Source organism: Brachypodium distachyon, chromosome 4 (assembly GCF_000005505.3).
Source record: "Brachypodium distachyon strain Bd21 chromosome 4, Brachypodium_distachyon_v3.0, whole genome shotgun sequence".
Classification (NCBI taxonomy): Eukaryota; Viridiplantae; Streptophyta; class Magnoliopsida; order Poales; family Poaceae; genus Brachypodium; species Brachypodium distachyon.
This window is the reverse complement of record NC_016134.3, coordinates 3,612,345-3,630,332: the sequence shown is the minus strand read 5'-3', so window position 1 is coordinate 3,630,332 and position 17,988 is coordinate 3,612,345. Positions and strand designations below refer to the sequence as shown.

General features: G+C 41.4%; 1 protein-coding gene across 1 annotated transcript; it reads left to right on the top strand.

Moving 5' to 3' along the window:
* Window positions 1–11,709: 11,709 nt before the first annotated feature.
* LOC100843216 (boron transporter 1) lies at window positions 11,710–16,396 on the top strand. Its single transcript, XM_003579021.4, has 12 exons — window positions 11,710–12,132; window positions 12,343–12,425; window positions 12,567–12,759; window positions 12,862–13,000; window positions 13,470–13,635; window positions 13,778–13,944; window positions 14,039–14,212; window positions 14,298–14,393; window positions 14,499–14,636; window positions 14,736–15,055; window positions 15,272–15,539; window positions 15,683–16,396. Exons 1-12 carry the CDS (start codon window positions 12,029–12,031, stop codon window positions 15,971–15,973), a joined length of 2,139 nt encoding a protein of 712 aa, XP_003579069.1. The 5' UTR covers window positions 11,710–12,028; the 3' UTR covers window positions 15,974–16,396.
* Window positions 16,397–17,988: the final 1,592 nt, after the last annotated feature.

Sequence of the window (17,988 nt, the reverse complement as noted above, 5' to 3'; positions counted from 1 at the left end):
TTCTGCCCAGTTTTTCTTATAAACCCACTTCTTCCGCGGTCGAAATTTTTCGACCGTACTTTGGCAATAAATAACCCGTTGATTATTGTTTCGTAAAAAAGAGAGAATGTTTTCTCGGTTTAAGTTAGCCATTAGGGCTGTAGATATTCTTGTATGCATTGGTGCAACCTAAGAGGTTTGGTGCGCATACATGTTTTAACTCCATGCTGGCATCTAAAGAGGCAATTTCCCCGGGTTCAGTTTTACTTTTAACAGGAGACGAGTTTTTTTTTTTAGATCAACAGGTCTGTAACAAACATGCTCAACAACAAGATAGTAAAGAAGTCTGAAAAAGAGAACAGCAGGACGGGGGGAGGGAGGGCGGTTACAAGCTAAGCACACAGCAGCGAACTACATATTTTTGCAGAGCGTTAAATATGGTCTGGTGTAGCGTCGGCCGGAGTAGAGAATTGGCGGACGACCTCGCTCAACTTGGACCTGATCACCTCCCCCTGCAGAAGACCAGCCTGGGGAGTCAAGCCCTGTTCAAGGACTGAAACCGAGCTGCCCGACGTCACCACGAGCTTCATCTCAGGTGTGCCCGTCGGCGGAGGAAAGGTACCTGGTAACACAGAAACAGTTGGGGAGGAGCCAGAGAGAGGCACACTTAAATCCAAGGCAGTAGCAGAGGCATCCCCAGTATACGAGACACCTCTTGGCAGAAGGAGTCCACTCTGTCCAGCACAGAATCTCTGAACAGCAGCGACCATTTCCGGAGTGACTGCAGGATTAACCACCAAATCTGTTTAGAGGAAATCCAAAGTTGGTTATCAAAAATCATGCTATTGCCAAAAGTCCAAATGCTCCACAGAACTGCAGCACAGAAAATGTTGATAACAGATAGCTTTTTATTGGCAATCCATAAACTGGCACTAGACTCAAAATTAGACCCCAAATGTCTGCCAAGAATGGTAGAAACAGTGGCCCAAAGGTGTTTAGCAACAATGCACTCAAAAAATAAGTGATGGACAGATTCATTTTCGGTACAAAAAACACAATCAAGAGGTTTATGAATATGTCTTTTTAGCAAGTTATCTCTAGTCATTATCTTGTCTTTATTGACCAGCAAGAGAAAGATGTGAATCTTTGGGGGAGCATTAAGCGACCACACAGCAGGGATAAACAGAGGAGTCACCCCTCAAAAGTTAATAATTTTGTACAGGGAGCTTGTGGAGTAAATACCAGAAGCTGTGTACTTCCAGATTACAGAGTCAATGTCATCAGAAAGGATAGTATTGAAAACAATCTGTTCTAAAGCATGACACTGCTCCATAAGTCTAGGGGAGAAATTCCTTCGAAAAGTAAGTTTTAAGTTGTGACCATCCAAAATAAAAGCAACAATCTTGAATTGTTCATTACAGAGTTCATATAAGGGAAAGAATTAGACAGCCAGTGGAGAGGTACCAAACCAGGTGTCCTCCCAAAATCTGACATGTTGTCCATTACCCACCCAATAACCAAATTTTATTGATTGGGCTGCCCACATAACTCCTTTACAGAACCGGGAGATGCCAGTAGTTCTACTATTGAAGATGTGTGGGTTATGAGCATTGTACTTTCTACCAACAATAGTGTGCCAGATCTTCCCCTCATCTAGGAAGAATCGTTTGACCCAAGACCCTAACAAACAGAGGTTTACATCTCCGAAGACAGGGAATACCTAATCCCCCAAAATCTTTATGAGAACTAACTAAGTGCCAATTGGCAAGGTGCAGTTTTCTATGGCCCTCATAGTCACTCCAAAGTCAATTTGCCATCTGGGTGTTGATCAGGCTGAGGGCCCATTTAGGGAACTTAAAGAAGGATAAAAGATAGATGGGAATGCTCGCTAAACAAGTTTTGATGAGAACCAGCTTCCTAGCATAAGACAGGAGCTTACCCCTCCCCCCACCAATTCGTTTAAGGATTTTCTCAACCAGGGGCTGAACAGGAGACGAGTAGGTATTTGTAATTTATTACTTTCTCCGATTCATAAAAAGTGGCGTCCATTTTATACTATTCGACATTTTTTATAAATCGGATGGAGTACTTTTGTGGCTGAAAAACACCAAACGACGTTTTATGAATCGGAGAGACTGAAAACATGATAGGAAAAGAATGCTGGGGAACTTTTCTTTACTTTTCACTTTATTTTTGGTTTTGTTTCTCTTTCTTTATTTCTACATTTCCATTTTTTGGCATCATTTTTGTTTCAGTTTTTTCTTGTCTTCTCGGTGCTAATTTTTTTGAAGAAATATAATCTCTTCGATCCGTAATTTTGTCCTAAATTCCTGACGGATGAGGGACCTATGTTGTTGAAGTCTTCGTAGACGAGGAGTCACATCGGGTTTGCCAGGCCCGAGGACACATCAGACATATTCATAATTCATGCGGCGTTGCAGGTACCTGGGAAACATCACGAGTTGTGCGCCAAATCCGAGGGACTAGGAAATGAGGCATAGAGCAGCAAAAAGAGAGCGTTGGTGCAGGCCACGATTGCTAGTACAAGTATAAGGTCTGTGAATGCCACAGTTCCAATTCATGGCGGCACTAGGTACATCACAGTTTTGCCCAAATCTACTTGAAATGTTGAAATTTTAAATATCAGTTCTCGGTTCCTTTAAGTATTGGCGTCACATGCATTTTATCCTTTTTTTTCATTATACTTCCTTTTTTCACTTTCAATTTTTTTTCTATATTTGACAGCAGATTTATATGCCTTGTGGGTGAATAAGTTCCCATATTGATCACAAGATACACTAAATTAATTTTTTGAATAAACGCACCAAATTAAGCTTCTGGAAAATGTATGGAGTTTCATGAACTAGCGAGACTAAGTAAGGAGACCGATGCGTCTTTCTCAGTCCTGGGATCTGTCCCAGAGGGGAATCCATGATGTTTGGCTAAATGACTGTAAACATAAACACCTGGCATTAAATGAATGAAAAGACGGGTGTTTTATGATAATAATAAAAATTTATGGAGTTCTGGTACAGAGCAGGCCGTCACCAAGTTCAAGTCAAATACAGAGCATGGATCATTCATTCAACACAAGCAGTTACAAATCACAAGAAACCTCACTCCAGTAGATCCTCATTCGTTTGGTGCCCAACGAAGACTGCGCTGCCATTGGAAACGCGCCATATATAAGTACGTCGCCGTCAACCCCTTTGGATCGGCTACTTGCATATATACCTCATCTCCACCTGCTTGCATTCAAGACTTTGCTGTCTACTCCTGGTTTAGCCTTTAATCGAGCACAACTATGTAACTGAACACAAAGTATCGAACACAACTATGTAATTGGAGTGGTTAGTAGTAACATCGATCATGCATCCTTGCATGTCATCAAATGCCTTAGAGAGAAACAAGCCAGCTGCAAATGGAGAAATGAAGTGAGATATGGAGTGAAACAAACAAATCATGCGAGTCTCGAACAAGATCAACACACTGCTGTTGGAAAATGTGGATGGAACTCATGGGGAGTGAAAGCTTGACTGGTTATAATAGGCTGGAATTGCGCTTCGCAACTTCCCTTTCACTGGGATAGTTTTTACGGTACCCTAGTACTCCATGATGAGAACCGGAGTACCAAATAAATCTGACCCTTCATCTAAGAGGGTATATTAGTTTCCCTAAAAAAAAGGGTATATTAGACAATTGCCATGTGACCCTCGTCAACCGCAGATCCGTGGGCAATTTCCTGGGACCCTTCTTCCAGAATCGAGCAGATCCGCCGGCCGCCGGCCGCCGTTTGATCCTCCCGACGTAGAAGCTCCCAAGGCACATTTAGGTTTCAAATTAATCGGATCCAACCCTATAATCGTCGTTGATGCAGCCTTGCATGAATAACGTCGGGCATAGAGATCTGAAATCTACCATCATGACCATCAAGCCGGCGGAGACCACAATTTTACTGGATAGTATAGTCGGGATTGCATGCACCGTTTAAAACCCCCATCACATTCAAAGTTGTACGTTGGTGTCCATGATCGATTCCGCTAGTTCAAGTATGTGATCTGTTCTTAGTTCGCCGGCCGGCAGGCTAATCAAGCAACCGCCGCCTCTCCGGCCAGAGGAGAATAGAACCGAATGGATTGGGTAGGTATTTTCTTAGGGTTTTCTTAATCACGAAAGTCCTGAGTAATTATCTTTTAATTATCATTTTACCCCTAATCTTATGGTACTCAGAAGTCGTACTCCTCTCTATCTGTAATGGAGTACCAACAAAAATCATCCATCCGATTGACATAAATGGACGGCTCATGTTTATTTCAGGTATTGTAAAAGAGCTCTTCACTGGAGGAAACTCGAGTTGACATATTTGACGAATACGTGATACGGTGTCGGCAGCAAAGTTCTATTGTTCAAATGGAGCTGTGGCAAGAGTCCTTCAAACAAATCTATGAAATACCTCACTTTTCCTGCCTTACACTTACTCTAATAAGAGTCACGTGATCAATATCCTTCATGTTGTTCACAACTTGACAGGAATATCATCAAATTTCATGAACTACAATGGAAAATCTGTGGATTTTGTGTTCAGTTACATAGTTGTGCTCGATTAAAGGCCAAATTTAGTTTCTGTGTAAAACTACACGGCTGTAATTTAAAGCATCTACGGTTTGCACATCCCGGCATAAAGTGATGAACCTCGTAGGCGTTAGGCCAGGTACATGAAAGGCTAGAAAGCCTAGATAACCAGACAATGATCGGGTTATAGTATGACATATGGTGACCTTGGACGGTGCACCTTTTTTCTCATCAGAGTACTCAACTCAGGCACTGTTGGTTTATGGTGTCAGTCATCCTAATTCTTGTTGGTTTCTAGGCATCAAGATTAGACTGTTCTCTAGTGCTTCTTTATAGGAAAGATTGCATCATTGGTCAACATTCTGGTTACCTGTAACCTCCAAAACAAATCCTGCTTATCTCAACAGTGAGAATGGATAAATCATGATAAATAACAGTGACTTCTTATGACATTGCTATGATCTTTGGGTGTGTCAATCAGCAAAAAAGGCCTAAAGGTAAAAAGATAAGTATCCTAGGAAAGATATCGCTTTATTCGCTTTCAGAAAAGAGTTAACCTGAGCTTTCTTTCATGTCAAGCACTGAGCCACTGACATGAATATATCATTCAGGCTTCTGATTTGCCATCGTACAGAGCCACTGCCAAAGGCTTGCAGGAAATTAGGCTTTAGGTGTTGAAACTGAAGGCAAAGCATTGATGCATTGCTTGTCACACATATAGCAGAGACGTGCCCTGGTTTGCGGACAATTTGGGTGCCAGAGACAGAACAAGGATGTACCACCCAATGAAGAGATTCAAGAGTGCACAGATACTGGAGGGCAGATGAGATTCATTGTCTGTCAGTCTGTATGTTTCTGAAGTGTCCATCAGTTCAGTATTATTGCCATTGACTTCTGAAGGATGCGCAAATACATCGAATATTCGAAGGGGTTGCGTGAGGCTTCAGGCAATGACACATCATTACCATATATGGAAATGCTAGTAATGGTAGACTGTACTACTCATTGATATTGTGTAGAGTAATGCAAATGGTACAGTAATCTGACAAACAGAGAAGAACACTGAACCTGGTCATGGTTGTCAGACAGTTCAGCAACTAACTCTCAGATTATAGGAATGCACTATGCCAAATCTGTCATGAATTATTTGTGGCATTATAATACTTGATATGATAGTTACCTAAGTTCTTCCTGACAAAAGTGTGAGAAGATTGTTTATTTAAGGAAACAGAAAAGATTGTTTACTCTGCTATCATATGATTATTAAGCAGATTGGTGCATCTAATCTTTGACAGCATGGGCATTGGATAGGTTAAACAACATAATCCTAAGTATGGCATAACTCTGGGAATTAAATAATATAATATTTCTAGGCTTCAAGTTTCGTTACTTCTGTAAGAAAAATCTCCATTATTTCCATCACTGCAAAAACTATACATGTAGAGGTCGTAGCAGAGGGACCAAAGATTAAAAAAAAAAAAAACTGGCACAAGACATCTCAGCATTTCACACTCCTTCATTGTCCGTGTCTGATATATCTGAAGCTGCTCCTACAGGAGGATGCCCCAATAAAAAAAAATCGAGCCTACACCTAAGTGTGCGTCATTTTCATTAGAATAAATCTTTAAGAAGACGAGAATTCATACAAACCAAATAAAACAAATACAAAAGGAAAGAAAGTACAAGAAGAGAGAAAGCTAAGAAAAGCTACAAGAAACCAAAACAGAAACTGCACAGCTATCATATTTGTCAGAGAAATGGCACTGTCTTGCACAGTAAATGCTCTGATAAAGTTCCCTATCAAGTTTTAGTATGCTATCTTGTTCATAGGATTGGAGAGAAGTCTTGGCTGATCTCATAACTTGTACGACCTTCCGTGCTGTCGATCCGGTGAATAATGATACATATATTTATCTATCATGAAGCTAAGCTTGAATTATTTTCCAAAATATGTTGCAATCCAACCGCCACAGTTAGGTAAACAATCTTCTCTGCTCAACTCTCATGGCAAGTGTTATTATGTTATTAGGTGAAATCATGACTTGTATAACCCCCTGAGTTGTGGACACTGTGAATATTGGTGCATACAGTGATGTACCATGAAGCTTCTTAATAAAATTGGCTTGAACTTATATTGAGAAATATATCGCAATCCCACCGCCACAGTTAGGTAAATAAATCAACATATGCTTTGCATCGAACCAATCTGAGATATGCTTGGTTTACTTTCACCTTTTCAGGACTCATTGCATCTTAGATATATAAGTTGAGTAACCACCTAGCGATCCCCTAGATAGTAAAGAGGCAAGGGGACTAAATAAAATATTTTTTGGCATCTTTCCTAAATGAGATAGGGTACAAAACAGGATCAGTTTGTTTATTATGCCTGCATTTGATTTCTAAATCTATATTTTACAAGAAGAGCTGTTTGTTTTTTGTTTTGGTAGGCTATGAGGCTGACAAAAGGAACGCCAGTTGATGACTTGGTGGTTGCTGACAGACAGGCCACTATCTAGCTATTTTTTTGGAAATAAATTATCCCATACTAGGATGTTCGTGCTAAAAGCAATGGATAATTACTGTAATGTTCCTTATAATTAACTGCCAAGTACTTGACAATTTTGATGGTTCATATGAAGATCTTTCCTAACAGGAAGTTCATAGGTAATTACTGGTTTCATTTTACACGAGCAAACAAGAAAGTAAAAAATACGCAAAAAAAACTATCATGTTATACTGAACTTATATGGTTGCTTGACAACTGATGTCATTAACCAACGCAAGCTTGCATAGAGCCTTGCTTTATTGGTTTAAAAAAAACTGTTACCAGATCATTTAGATAAGTCCCATCCTAGTAAAACACCACATATTCTTGCAGAGGTTGGAGCTGAGAAAACAAGATATTTCTGTTTCCTTTGCCGTGACAAGAATCCGAAATCGTAGCTTTAGATTTGCCCTCCTGATCAGAGATATTTTCTTGAGGCTGCTATGTTCCTGCTTACCAAAAGCTAAGCAGTCACCTTAGCCCATGGTCTTATCTGACCGAAAGGGCGAAAAGGCGGGCCAAACAAGACTAAAAAAATTGGCCTCTGGAATCATGAGTTGGGATCCTAGAAGCTTTTTCATGCTGTCATCTCCTCAGTTTCTAGGACATTTTCAATTTGATAATGTTATAGTGGAGTGGAGAGCTTAGTCATCATCAGGGAAACTTAAACTTACATCTTCAAAAGTTGTCTAGCCAGGCAATCAACAATAACTAGAAAACTAAAACCTAGAAAATTGAAACGGACATGTGTGCAGAATGTGCTTCCATCTTTGTTATTTCTTGGACATCATGTGACAGAGGAGAGTTCAGTCGATCAGTAATCATCAGAAAAGCAGACATCACAACTTCTGGGGATCAACAGGCGCATAATCATGGATGATTGCCACCCTTTCCGAAATCTTAATAGGCCACCATTAACTTGGTATTTATCATACAGCAAGATCCATGAACTTGTTTCGGCAAAATTTCTGCCCATGTGAACTCTCTGCACACCGTGCATTTTTATGGCGCAATGCAGAACATGTGAATATTAATGAGGGGGCCCAAAATAGAAGTTTGGAATCATGAAAAGTCAGGTTTGCTCTCTTCAGAGGAGCTTGGAATCGAGTACTTCATCGTGATGAGAAGTACTTATTCAGCATGGAGAATGGAGATGCCAGCACATGCTGATAAATAGTCTGCCAAACAATAGCGTAGGTGACACAAGAACGGAATGGTTTATCTACCTAACATTTCTAGGAGGTAAGTTATATTCTACTATTAAAAGGAAAGATATATAAAGCTAAAATTAGGATTATCTTTTGACAAATAGTACAGGTAGTGAGTAGTAACAGCAGGAAGTTCGGTAAAATTGGGAGAATAGCAAAGAGATTTGAGAATGGCTCTTGACTATTTATGACAATTGTGTGTCTATCTTTCCTTTATCATGAGAAAATTTAGCTCTTCATTACATCGCCATGGAAACATCTAGCTTTTCTCTGATTAATCAAATTTTAGTAGCAGCGGTATAATAGCAAACTTTTCGAATACATGACATTTTAGACATTGCCATTTCTCCAATGTGCAACTTAATTTAGGTGTTCTTAAAAATGTAAAAAATGGTTATATCTTGAGAACATTTTGACATGACCAATCTAAACATGTTTTTTTTAATACATCTGTAGTCAAAATTAGAGAGGTTTGACTGCAAACCAAAGGTTCTCGTTCTCTAAACATTCCTGAATAGAGGGAGTATCAAAGTTTGACAGCCATTTCCTGGTTTGTTTCTGACTTATTCCCCGTTCCCCCTAAACAAATACTCCCTCCGATCCATAATAAGTGTCTCAGATTTTGTACTAAGTTAGTACAACTTAGTACAAAATCTGAGACACTTATTATGGATCGGAAAAGTCAGTGCAAAATCGAGATACTTATTATGGATCGGAGGGAGTAAATATAAATCTCTAGATTAGTAAAAATCTTGTGAAAGTGATGTTAAAGATTTGAAATTTTGCGGAAATGCATAGGACCAAAGTTGCCATGCATATTATCTAAGCCATGTCAATATAACCTATAATTAACAAAAAAAAAGGTCGATAGTGCATTTCATCTTCAAGTCAGTGCAAGCTAGCGTCATTGTAGCCTTTTTCTAAATGGCCATAAAAAATCTAGTTTAACTGAAAGCTCTGTTAGAAAAGAAAAACCAGTAGAAGCACCATTGCACGTGCGCATGAGTGGCCAACCAGACTTTGTTAAAGTGTTATCTTATTTATTATCTTTCTTAGGTGTTGATCTTTCAACTAAGTTAGGGAGAGGTGTTGTTAAAGGAAAATACATCGCTAGGTAACTTTCCTGGACTTTGTTTTTCGACACCAACGGAAAGGAATATGCATGCGTGATCTGGTTTCTCTTCAGACCGGCGACACAAGTGGAAAGCGATCACCTCGATCATCATGCTTGTCTCGTTCGAGATTTGGAAAGAGCGCAACGCTCTGGTCTTCCCTAAAGTTCCAACCCTGACATCGATTATATTTGGGCGCGTAAAAATTGAGGCCTGGGCTTATTGCCGGTGCCAAGCACCCGCCGGGAAAAGGCTTTTGTGCTCACCCTATTTCCGAGGCTTTTCGTTTATTTTCGACCTCTTTTTTAACTAAAAAAGACTCCTACTCTATTATTCTTTGTTCTTTTTCTCGAGGAATAAACTTTGGTATTTCAGTTCATATTTTGAAGATGTGATATCTGGATAGATTTAAGCACTAACTACTTTTATCAGGAAGGCTGACATGCTTTTACAAACCCTAAATGTGTCGGGTGATGGTTAGTTAGGTCACACTAAAGTGCAGGTGCAGGATCCATGACCCACACCCATGTATCTTACTCTGTCAGCACCAAAGAGAGATTTAGTAGACATTCATGTTTGATCTAAAACAAAGTAACACCACCACCAGATTAGCCCCATCAAATCCACTTGCCCCAATAACCTTGTTTTTCAATATAGAAAAGGTACTCATATTTCCATATTATCTAATAAATTCATCGACAAGACAGAAATTCCTCGGATAACTCCACAACAGAGCCAAAGAAAGAACTTAGATTTGTTAAAGTTACTCCAGGTACAATCACTCATGTTCGGACAAAATTAAGGTCAACTTTACGACATTGTATGACAGAAGCAAACTTCAGTTTTTAGGGTTTCTCAAAACCTGATTTCTTAATGGAAGATTCCACAGACATGAACAGGATGCAGGTTTCAAGGAGCTGATCCTGTCACCTTATGCACGCTATTTTTTTTTACGAACTATAAGTACTGGATGTTTTTAAAGAAAAAATAATGCATGTGCACATGCTGAGGCCAAGTAGTTTTGATTTGTGACTGATCAAGTAGCAGACAGTAGGTTGAGAATATTGCTATTATACTAGCCCCCCTTATATTTGTTGGGATCTGGATAGCGGGGGTACATGCATGGTCATAAATCATGATGTCTTGTAATAGGTAAATAAAAATTATTATTTTGCTGGCTTTGCAGCAGTTACAGAATAGCTGCTGGCATGATGCTTCCAGAAGTTAATTACAGCTTACACTTAATTACATGATGCATCAACTGGCAGGTATATATGCCTCGGAATGTTGGTGAGAGCATTTGTCCCTTGGTCATATCCTGAATATAATGTCAATCATCATATTATAAGTAAGCTCTCCTGTAGTAACTAATACTCCCTGTGATCAGCACACTTATTATGCATCGGAGGGAGTAAGAGGTTACTCATTTGAATATACAAAAAGGTGAAGAGTTATACTGCTGAAAGCTGCTGTTCCATATAGATTAGCAGTTTCTTGAAAAGCTTAATAATTGGCAACGGCGTCCATGAGTTCTCATGCAGTTCTATATTAACTAAATATGAGGTCTATTTTTTTTTTTTGCACATACATACGGAAGTCTTAGTTGGAAAAGGTATACAGACGCACATGAACATTCTGCAAAAAGTTGCTGCCTTTCTACCTTAAATCCAGTATAAATGAATTCCTTAACATATCTTATGAAAATTATAATATATAGGACGGAGCACATGAGATTATTAGTAAAAATGGTCAGAGGAAGCCGGCTGGGTCCTTCCTTCAGCCAGACAGACAGCTAGAGCTGGACTGGCACTGGCCTTCCAGAGCCAAGCCAAAATAATTGTGCATTAAAATCAGTTGCAGACTAACAGAGTTTAATAAATCAAAAATATTACCATTCATCAAGCTCCGACGAACATCTCTGACCTCACGTGAACATCTGGTTCGGAATCTGTTAATCAAAAATTTGTCTTAATAAATCAAAAATTTACTCCCGTTTATGAAGCTATGAACATGGCTTGGACCCAAACAAACCCACGAGTATCTTATGCTACTCCCTCCGTTCCAAATTATCTTATGACTCTCCACTCCCAAGTTAAGTATATCTTTTCCTCCGGGTCATCCTCAACCCCTGATCAGCTCTTGAGCAATGCATTTTTCTTTTCTAATGCAAAAGAAAAAAAGGTTTACATCTTCATTTTTCGTGTCAGGAAATTCTTTTTAGGACATGACAGTGATGCCTTCCTGCTGCCTCTCTCTCCCAGGCCCCAGCACTGTCTATATAGGAGCAGCCCTCTATCCCAGTCCAGTAGCTTCTGAAGCTTCGTCCTGCCCTCTCGTTCTCACTCGCTCAGACACTCGCCAATCCTGCTGCTCTCTATGCTCCCTGGGCTATACTTCCCTTTGTAGCCTTGGCTCCTTATCTTCCTCCATGGATCCGCGCTAAATTAATGCACCGGGAGCTCGCAAATTCCTAGCATTTCACCTGGCACCGTCTGCCGCAAGATGTAATCTGGGTCTCTCGTTCAACACCTAGCTGGTGGCCATCTGAATATACTCTCTGGAATCTGGATTCCTTTGAGAGAAAGCGAAGCTGAGGCCTCCCTTTTGGGGAAATGGAGGAGAGCTTCGTGCCCCTCCGGGGCATCAAGAATGACCTCCGCGGGAGGCTCACCTGCTACAAGCAGGATTGGACCGGAGGCTTCCGTGCCGGTATCAGGTATTTATAATTACACAAGTCGTTCTTCGCGTAAATCCGTCTTCTCTTCTTGGCATTGTGTTCTTGTCTTTGCTGTTATGCGCCAAGATCTTGAAATGGAAACCTGCTGTTGATGGGAAGCTCGAGATAATCTTTTTTTTGCTCTTCTTCTAGCATTGTGTTTATTGGCCCAAGATCTTGAGTTGAACTTCCTTTGTGCCATGTTTTCAGGATCCTAGCGCCAACCACTTACATATTCTTTGCCTCGGCGATACCGGTGATATCCTTCGGAGAGCAACTGGAAAGGAGCACTGGTAATGGAGGAGCCAACAGTTTGATTTTCCTTGTGTTTTGGTCTTGTTTCGTGTTGGTTTCAGTGCATTTGAGTGGGTGAGTAGAGGAGCTTATTTTTGGGGGCTGCAGTGGTACTGGAAGCTTATCTGATGGTTGTGCAGATGGAGTCCTCACAGCAGTGCAGACATTGGCATCAACTGCCCTCTGTGGCATAATCCACTCCATTGTGGGAGGGCAGCCGCTGCTCATCCTCGGCGTTGCCGAACCGACAGTGATCATGTACACATTCATGTTCAGCTTTGCCAAGGACAGGCCCGACCTCGGTCCCAACTTGTTCCTCGCTTGGGCCGGCTGGTAGGCCATCCTTTTCACACTGATGCAGATTCCATTTGTGGACTATAGTCCAATTGCAACATTGTTTCATTTTGTTTTGAAGTCATGGATGTGTGTATGCAGGGTCTGTGTGTGGACTGCCATATTGCTGTTCCTGCTGGCAGTACTAGGTGCCTGCTCAATCATAAACCGGTTCACCCGTATCGCTGGCGAGCTGTTCGGGCTCCTGATCGCGATGCTTTTCATGCAGCAAGCTATCAAGGTTGGTGCAGACCACAGCCCTTTTTTGGTATCGCTCTCATCTAGGCTTCAAAGTTCAAACCTTGTGCTGATGCAGAAATCTTGCTGTTCAGAGTTTGCTTTCTTGAGGTGGATGTGGTTATGAACTTGGTGGCAACACCAAGTGCCCCTCTAAAAAGTTGTGTACTACACTAGACTCTAGTCAAGCTGAATGAGCCAGCTAATGGGAGAGTCTAGTCAACACCAACTGCAATGGATGTTCCCAGATTGCAGTTGCAATGATTCTGTTGTTTGGCCATTGATCCAAATCAATATTTTTCCTTGTCCTAAATTCCGAATTTGCTTTGTCCTAGATTCCAGACAATGCAAGTGGATAAAATCAAGAATGCCTTTTTGAAAAAATAACCAGTAACAGAAATATTTTGCAAGCTCAGTCCTCTGGAACTAGTATACACTTGCATATGTAGCTCACATACCTTTGTTGGATGCAGGGACTTGTTGACGAGTTTGGCATTCCTGAGAGGGAAAACATAAAGGCACGACAGTTTGTCCCATCATGGAGGTTCGCCAATGGAATGTTTGCTATTGTATTGTCGTTTGGCCTTTTGCTCACCGCACTGAAGAGCAGAAAGGCGCGATCATGGCGCTATGGAGCAGGTATGTGTCAGCAAATCCTAAATGGTCCTGTATGAGGATTTATTTGTTTGTTTTGTACTCCAAGCTCAGATTTCTGTGTTACCTATGAATGTTAAGCACTTCTTCAATTCAGGCTTCCTACTGATACATTTACTCTACCTAGGTTGGTTGCGTGGCTTCATCGCCGACTATGGTGTTCCACTGATGGTGCTAGTGTGGACAGGTATTTCTTACATACCATATGACAGTGTGCCGAAAGGAATCCCGCGACGCCTTTTCAGTCCTAATCCGTGGTCCCCTGGTGCATATGACAACTGGACAGTCATCAAGGTACTCAAAATATTGTCCTAATTTCCGAAAGGCGACAGAGTTTCTTCATGTGAACCATCAGAGCTCATCAAATGTTTCCATTATCAATGAGCAGGATATGCCCCATGTGCCACTCATGTACATCATTGGTGCCTTCATACCTGCAACAATGATTGCTGTTCTCTACTACTTTGATCACAGTGTCGCATCCCAGCTTGCACAGCAGGCAGAATTCAATTTGAGGAAGCCTCCATCTTTCCACTACGATTTGCTTCTCCTAGGCTTCCTGGTACGCCCAGATGATTATAACTGTTAAGTAATAACTTCAAAGCTTGGTATATATTTATCTTATTTCAGTGTAATTTCTTGAACAGACATTGTTGTGCGGCTTAATCGGTATCCCTCCATCCAATGGTGTCATTCCACAGTCGCCGATGCATACAAAGAGCTTGGCTACTCTCAAGCACCAGGTAAGCTATGGTGAATGTTCTGAACTTCTGATTACTTCATTGGTACTTGACACTACCATCTGAATAACTGATCACTCGTTCACATGACAAAAAAATTCTCAACAGATACTCCGTAACCGACTAGTAGCAACGGCACGACAGAGCATGCGCCAGAATGCGAGCTTGAGCCAACTGTATGGCAGCATGCAGGATGCCTATCAGCAGATTCAGACACCACTGATCTACCAGCAACAGTCCGTCAAAGTATGCACAGTTCCGATTATGATTAATTTCTCAGAGTACTGTATAAGAAACAATCTAGTAATGTATCTGATATTTCACTACCATTTTCACAACAATTAGGGCTTAAATGAGCTTAAGGACTCAACTGTCCAGTTAGCATCAAGCATGGGTAACATTGATGCACCAGTTGATGAGACGATCTTTGACATAGAGAAAGAAATTGATGACCTGCTTCCCATGGAGGTCAAGGAGCAAAGGTTGAGTAACTTGCTGCAGGCTGCAATGGTTGGGGGCTGTGTCGCCGCTATGCCGTTGCTCAAGAAGATCCCTACTGCTGTCCTCTGGGGCTACTTTGCCTTCATGGCGATTGAGAGCTTGCCAGGTAACCAGTTTTGGGAGAGGATCTTGCTGCTCTTCACTGCTCCCAGCAGAAGATACAAGTAAGTTTAGGCTATGCCATTACTGTAAATTCATGACATTTTATTATGTTATTACACACATAAATGTGCAAAGTAGGACATGATATGATGGAAACAAGAAAGCATATCATTATAGCATAGACGGTAGTAGAATCAGATATGTTAAATCGCTTGTAGTCTGGTAATCAGCAGCTGCCCTGCTGGCCTTCAATGCTTACCGTTTACTGGTCTTTGCAGGGTGCTAGAAGAGTACCACACAACATTTGTTGAGACTGTGCCATTCAAAACGATAGCCATGTTCACGCTCTTCCAGACTACGTATCTGCTGGTCTGCTTCGGGATCACATGGATACCAATAGCTGGAGTTCTTTTCCCCCTCATGATTATGCTCCTGGTTCCAGTGAGGCAGTATATCCTCCCCAAGCTCTTCAAAGGTGCACATCTGAATGACCTGGACGCAGCAGAGTATGAGGAATCACCAGCTATACCGTTCAACCTTGCTACGGTAAGTTCACAAGCACTTGGTCTGTCCTGGCACACACTGAGTCTCATTTATCGTCATGCTGTTTCTTAAGCTTTAGCTGATAATGAATAGAGCATTTTTTAATCCTGTTGCACTAGCTTGACATTCAACGATGTGCATTTCAGCAAGATATTGATGTTGCATTGGGACGCACCCAGAGCGCAGAGATCCTTGATGACATGGTCACCAGAAGCCGCGGTGAGATCAAGCGCCTGAATAGTCCTAAGATCACCAGTTCAGGTGGTACTCCTGTTGCAGAGCTGAAAGGCATCCGCAGTCCTTGTATTTCTGAAAAGGCGTACAGCCCTCGCGTCACCGAGCTGAGGCATGAACGCAGCCCTCTAGGGGAGAGAGACAGTCCAAGAACCGGTGAGACCAGGGCATCCAAGTTGGGTGAAGGCTCGGCACCAAAGTGAAGCAATAATATTTTCCCCATATAAGCTATGCAACTACTGGAAATAAAATATATGGATGATTTGAGTACGGATGCTAATATATGATGTGTACTCATGAAGTATGATGCCACATAAGATGTCTACTAATGGTGTACTGATGAAGCGTGATGCCGCTATATGGTGTGTACTGATGAAGTATGGAAAATATAGGCTAATTGAGTGTATATCTGTAGCCTATTATCTTTGTTCTTTTCTTCTCCTTGTGCATCCTGGTCTATATAAGGTGCACCATGTAATCCATGAAGTAGCAGAATATTACAGTGACTACTTTGAAACTTTTTTAGTTTCACTTTGCTATATTCCTGTCAAGAACTTGGAGACTAGCATTCATTGTTACTGCAAACTGTTCATAATAATTGAATTTTACATGGAATTGGTGAATCATGAGCACCATTTATACTCTGTTGTTACCAAATTGCCAGTTGGAATATGAAACTCAAGTGAGCCTATTTTTGTTGGCATTTTGTTGGATACCTGCACTAGTGAACAGCAAAGAGTTCAGGTTCTTTTACGAACAATTTATAGTCAGGACATAACAACTAAAGATATAAATGATGGGTGGAAATCTTGCTTGAGGTCTGACAACAATGCAGTCTGCGTGTTTTATGCTTCGAGCATACATGATGTCATGTTTTCAAAAATGAATACTGAATGCCAGTTTTAATTCAGAATGTAAAGTTCTTGTGGAGAAATTGAGAGAACTGAAAGTTTAGAGTTGGGGCAACAGTACCATTACCAGCAAACTTCATCGGCTGGCATGCATCCAGAAAACAAGATAAGATCAGGCATGACAGATTTAGACAGAAAGATGATTGCACAGGAAGATACCAATTGTCTGAGGTCTATGTATAGAACAGGCCATGCTTATTGCAATGAGTTGCAAGGCCAACAACTGCCATGAATCCAAGGCTCTTTGAAGTTTGAACTGCAACACATGCCTGCAGTAGGCAGAAAGCTATTGGACTGGCATTCCACTTTCAACGGCAGCCACGATTGCAACTTTAGAAGACATTGCATTGCATTGGCTTGGCCATGAAGCATTGACCTACTGAAACCAAAGCTGTCATTACTTGCACAACCACCAGACCAGAGAGTTCATCTGTATCCACCTCAGGTCATAGACTCGTAGGAGCTGCTGCCTTGTCATTTTGCTGGGCTAGACGACGATGTGCCCCCGTTGTTGACAATCATGGCCACCATTTTTCACGGTCGGTGAGTTCCTCGACAACCCGTGAACTAGGGCTATTGAGTGATCAGCGATGAAACTGTGCTGGAAAGGAGTGGCTGGAGTTCGTCGGCATGGCGGAAGAAACGCTGTAGGATCCTTCAGGTCCGTTGGTGATGGCCTATGATAACTTTTGTACATTGAGTGCACCAGGACGGGGGGGTGTGCTTTCCCCATCATTTGCAGACAGTAAGTGGTGTGTCACACCCTGCAGTGCAGGGAATTCCTAAAATGGCCCCAGTTCTGTCCATGTATCATCCTCATCAGTCCCTTCCCTACATCCCTATCATCTCTTGGATGCACGCCATTGGTTTGGTTTTGTCATGCTTTTCGGGATTCTGCAGAGCAATGTGACAATTCCATCCATAGGTTCTAGCGGCTTCAGTTGAAAGCTGAGATACTAATCCATGCATGTTAGGTACAGAGGGGCAGATGCATCATCCAGGATCTACATACAGATCACAGATGTGAGCATGAATGATTGGAATGCAATGTATTACTCCAGCAAGTCAAACCTGCCCCCTTTTGTTCTTCTGGTAAGAACCAACAGTTGAAATGAATCGGTGATCTGTAGAACCGGTAAAATTGCACTTGGCAGACTCATTTGACAACAACTCTGAAAGAATGGATGGAACAACCCAGCAACCATCAGAGTTTAAACACAACGCAGGCAATCATATCATATTTCAGGCATTTCATCAGTCCAAGCTTTTTCAGTGTAAAAACTATTTCCATACCGCAAATTACCATC

Excerpts from the sequence above, each read along its gene's own strand:
- LOC100843216 (XM_003579021.4), top strand. The coding sequence starts at position 12,029 with ATGGAGGAGAGCTTCGTGCCCCTCCGGGGCATCAAGAATGACCTCCGC. Across the intron at positions 12,426-12,566 it reads GCAACTGGAAAGGAGCACTG|ATGGAGTCCTCACAGCAGTG; the intron begins GTAATGGAGGAG and ends ATGGTTGTGCAG. Across the intron at positions 13,945-14,038 it reads ACAACTGGACAGTCATCAAG|GATATGCCCCATGTGCCACT; the intron begins GTACTCAAAATA and ends ATCAATGAGCAG.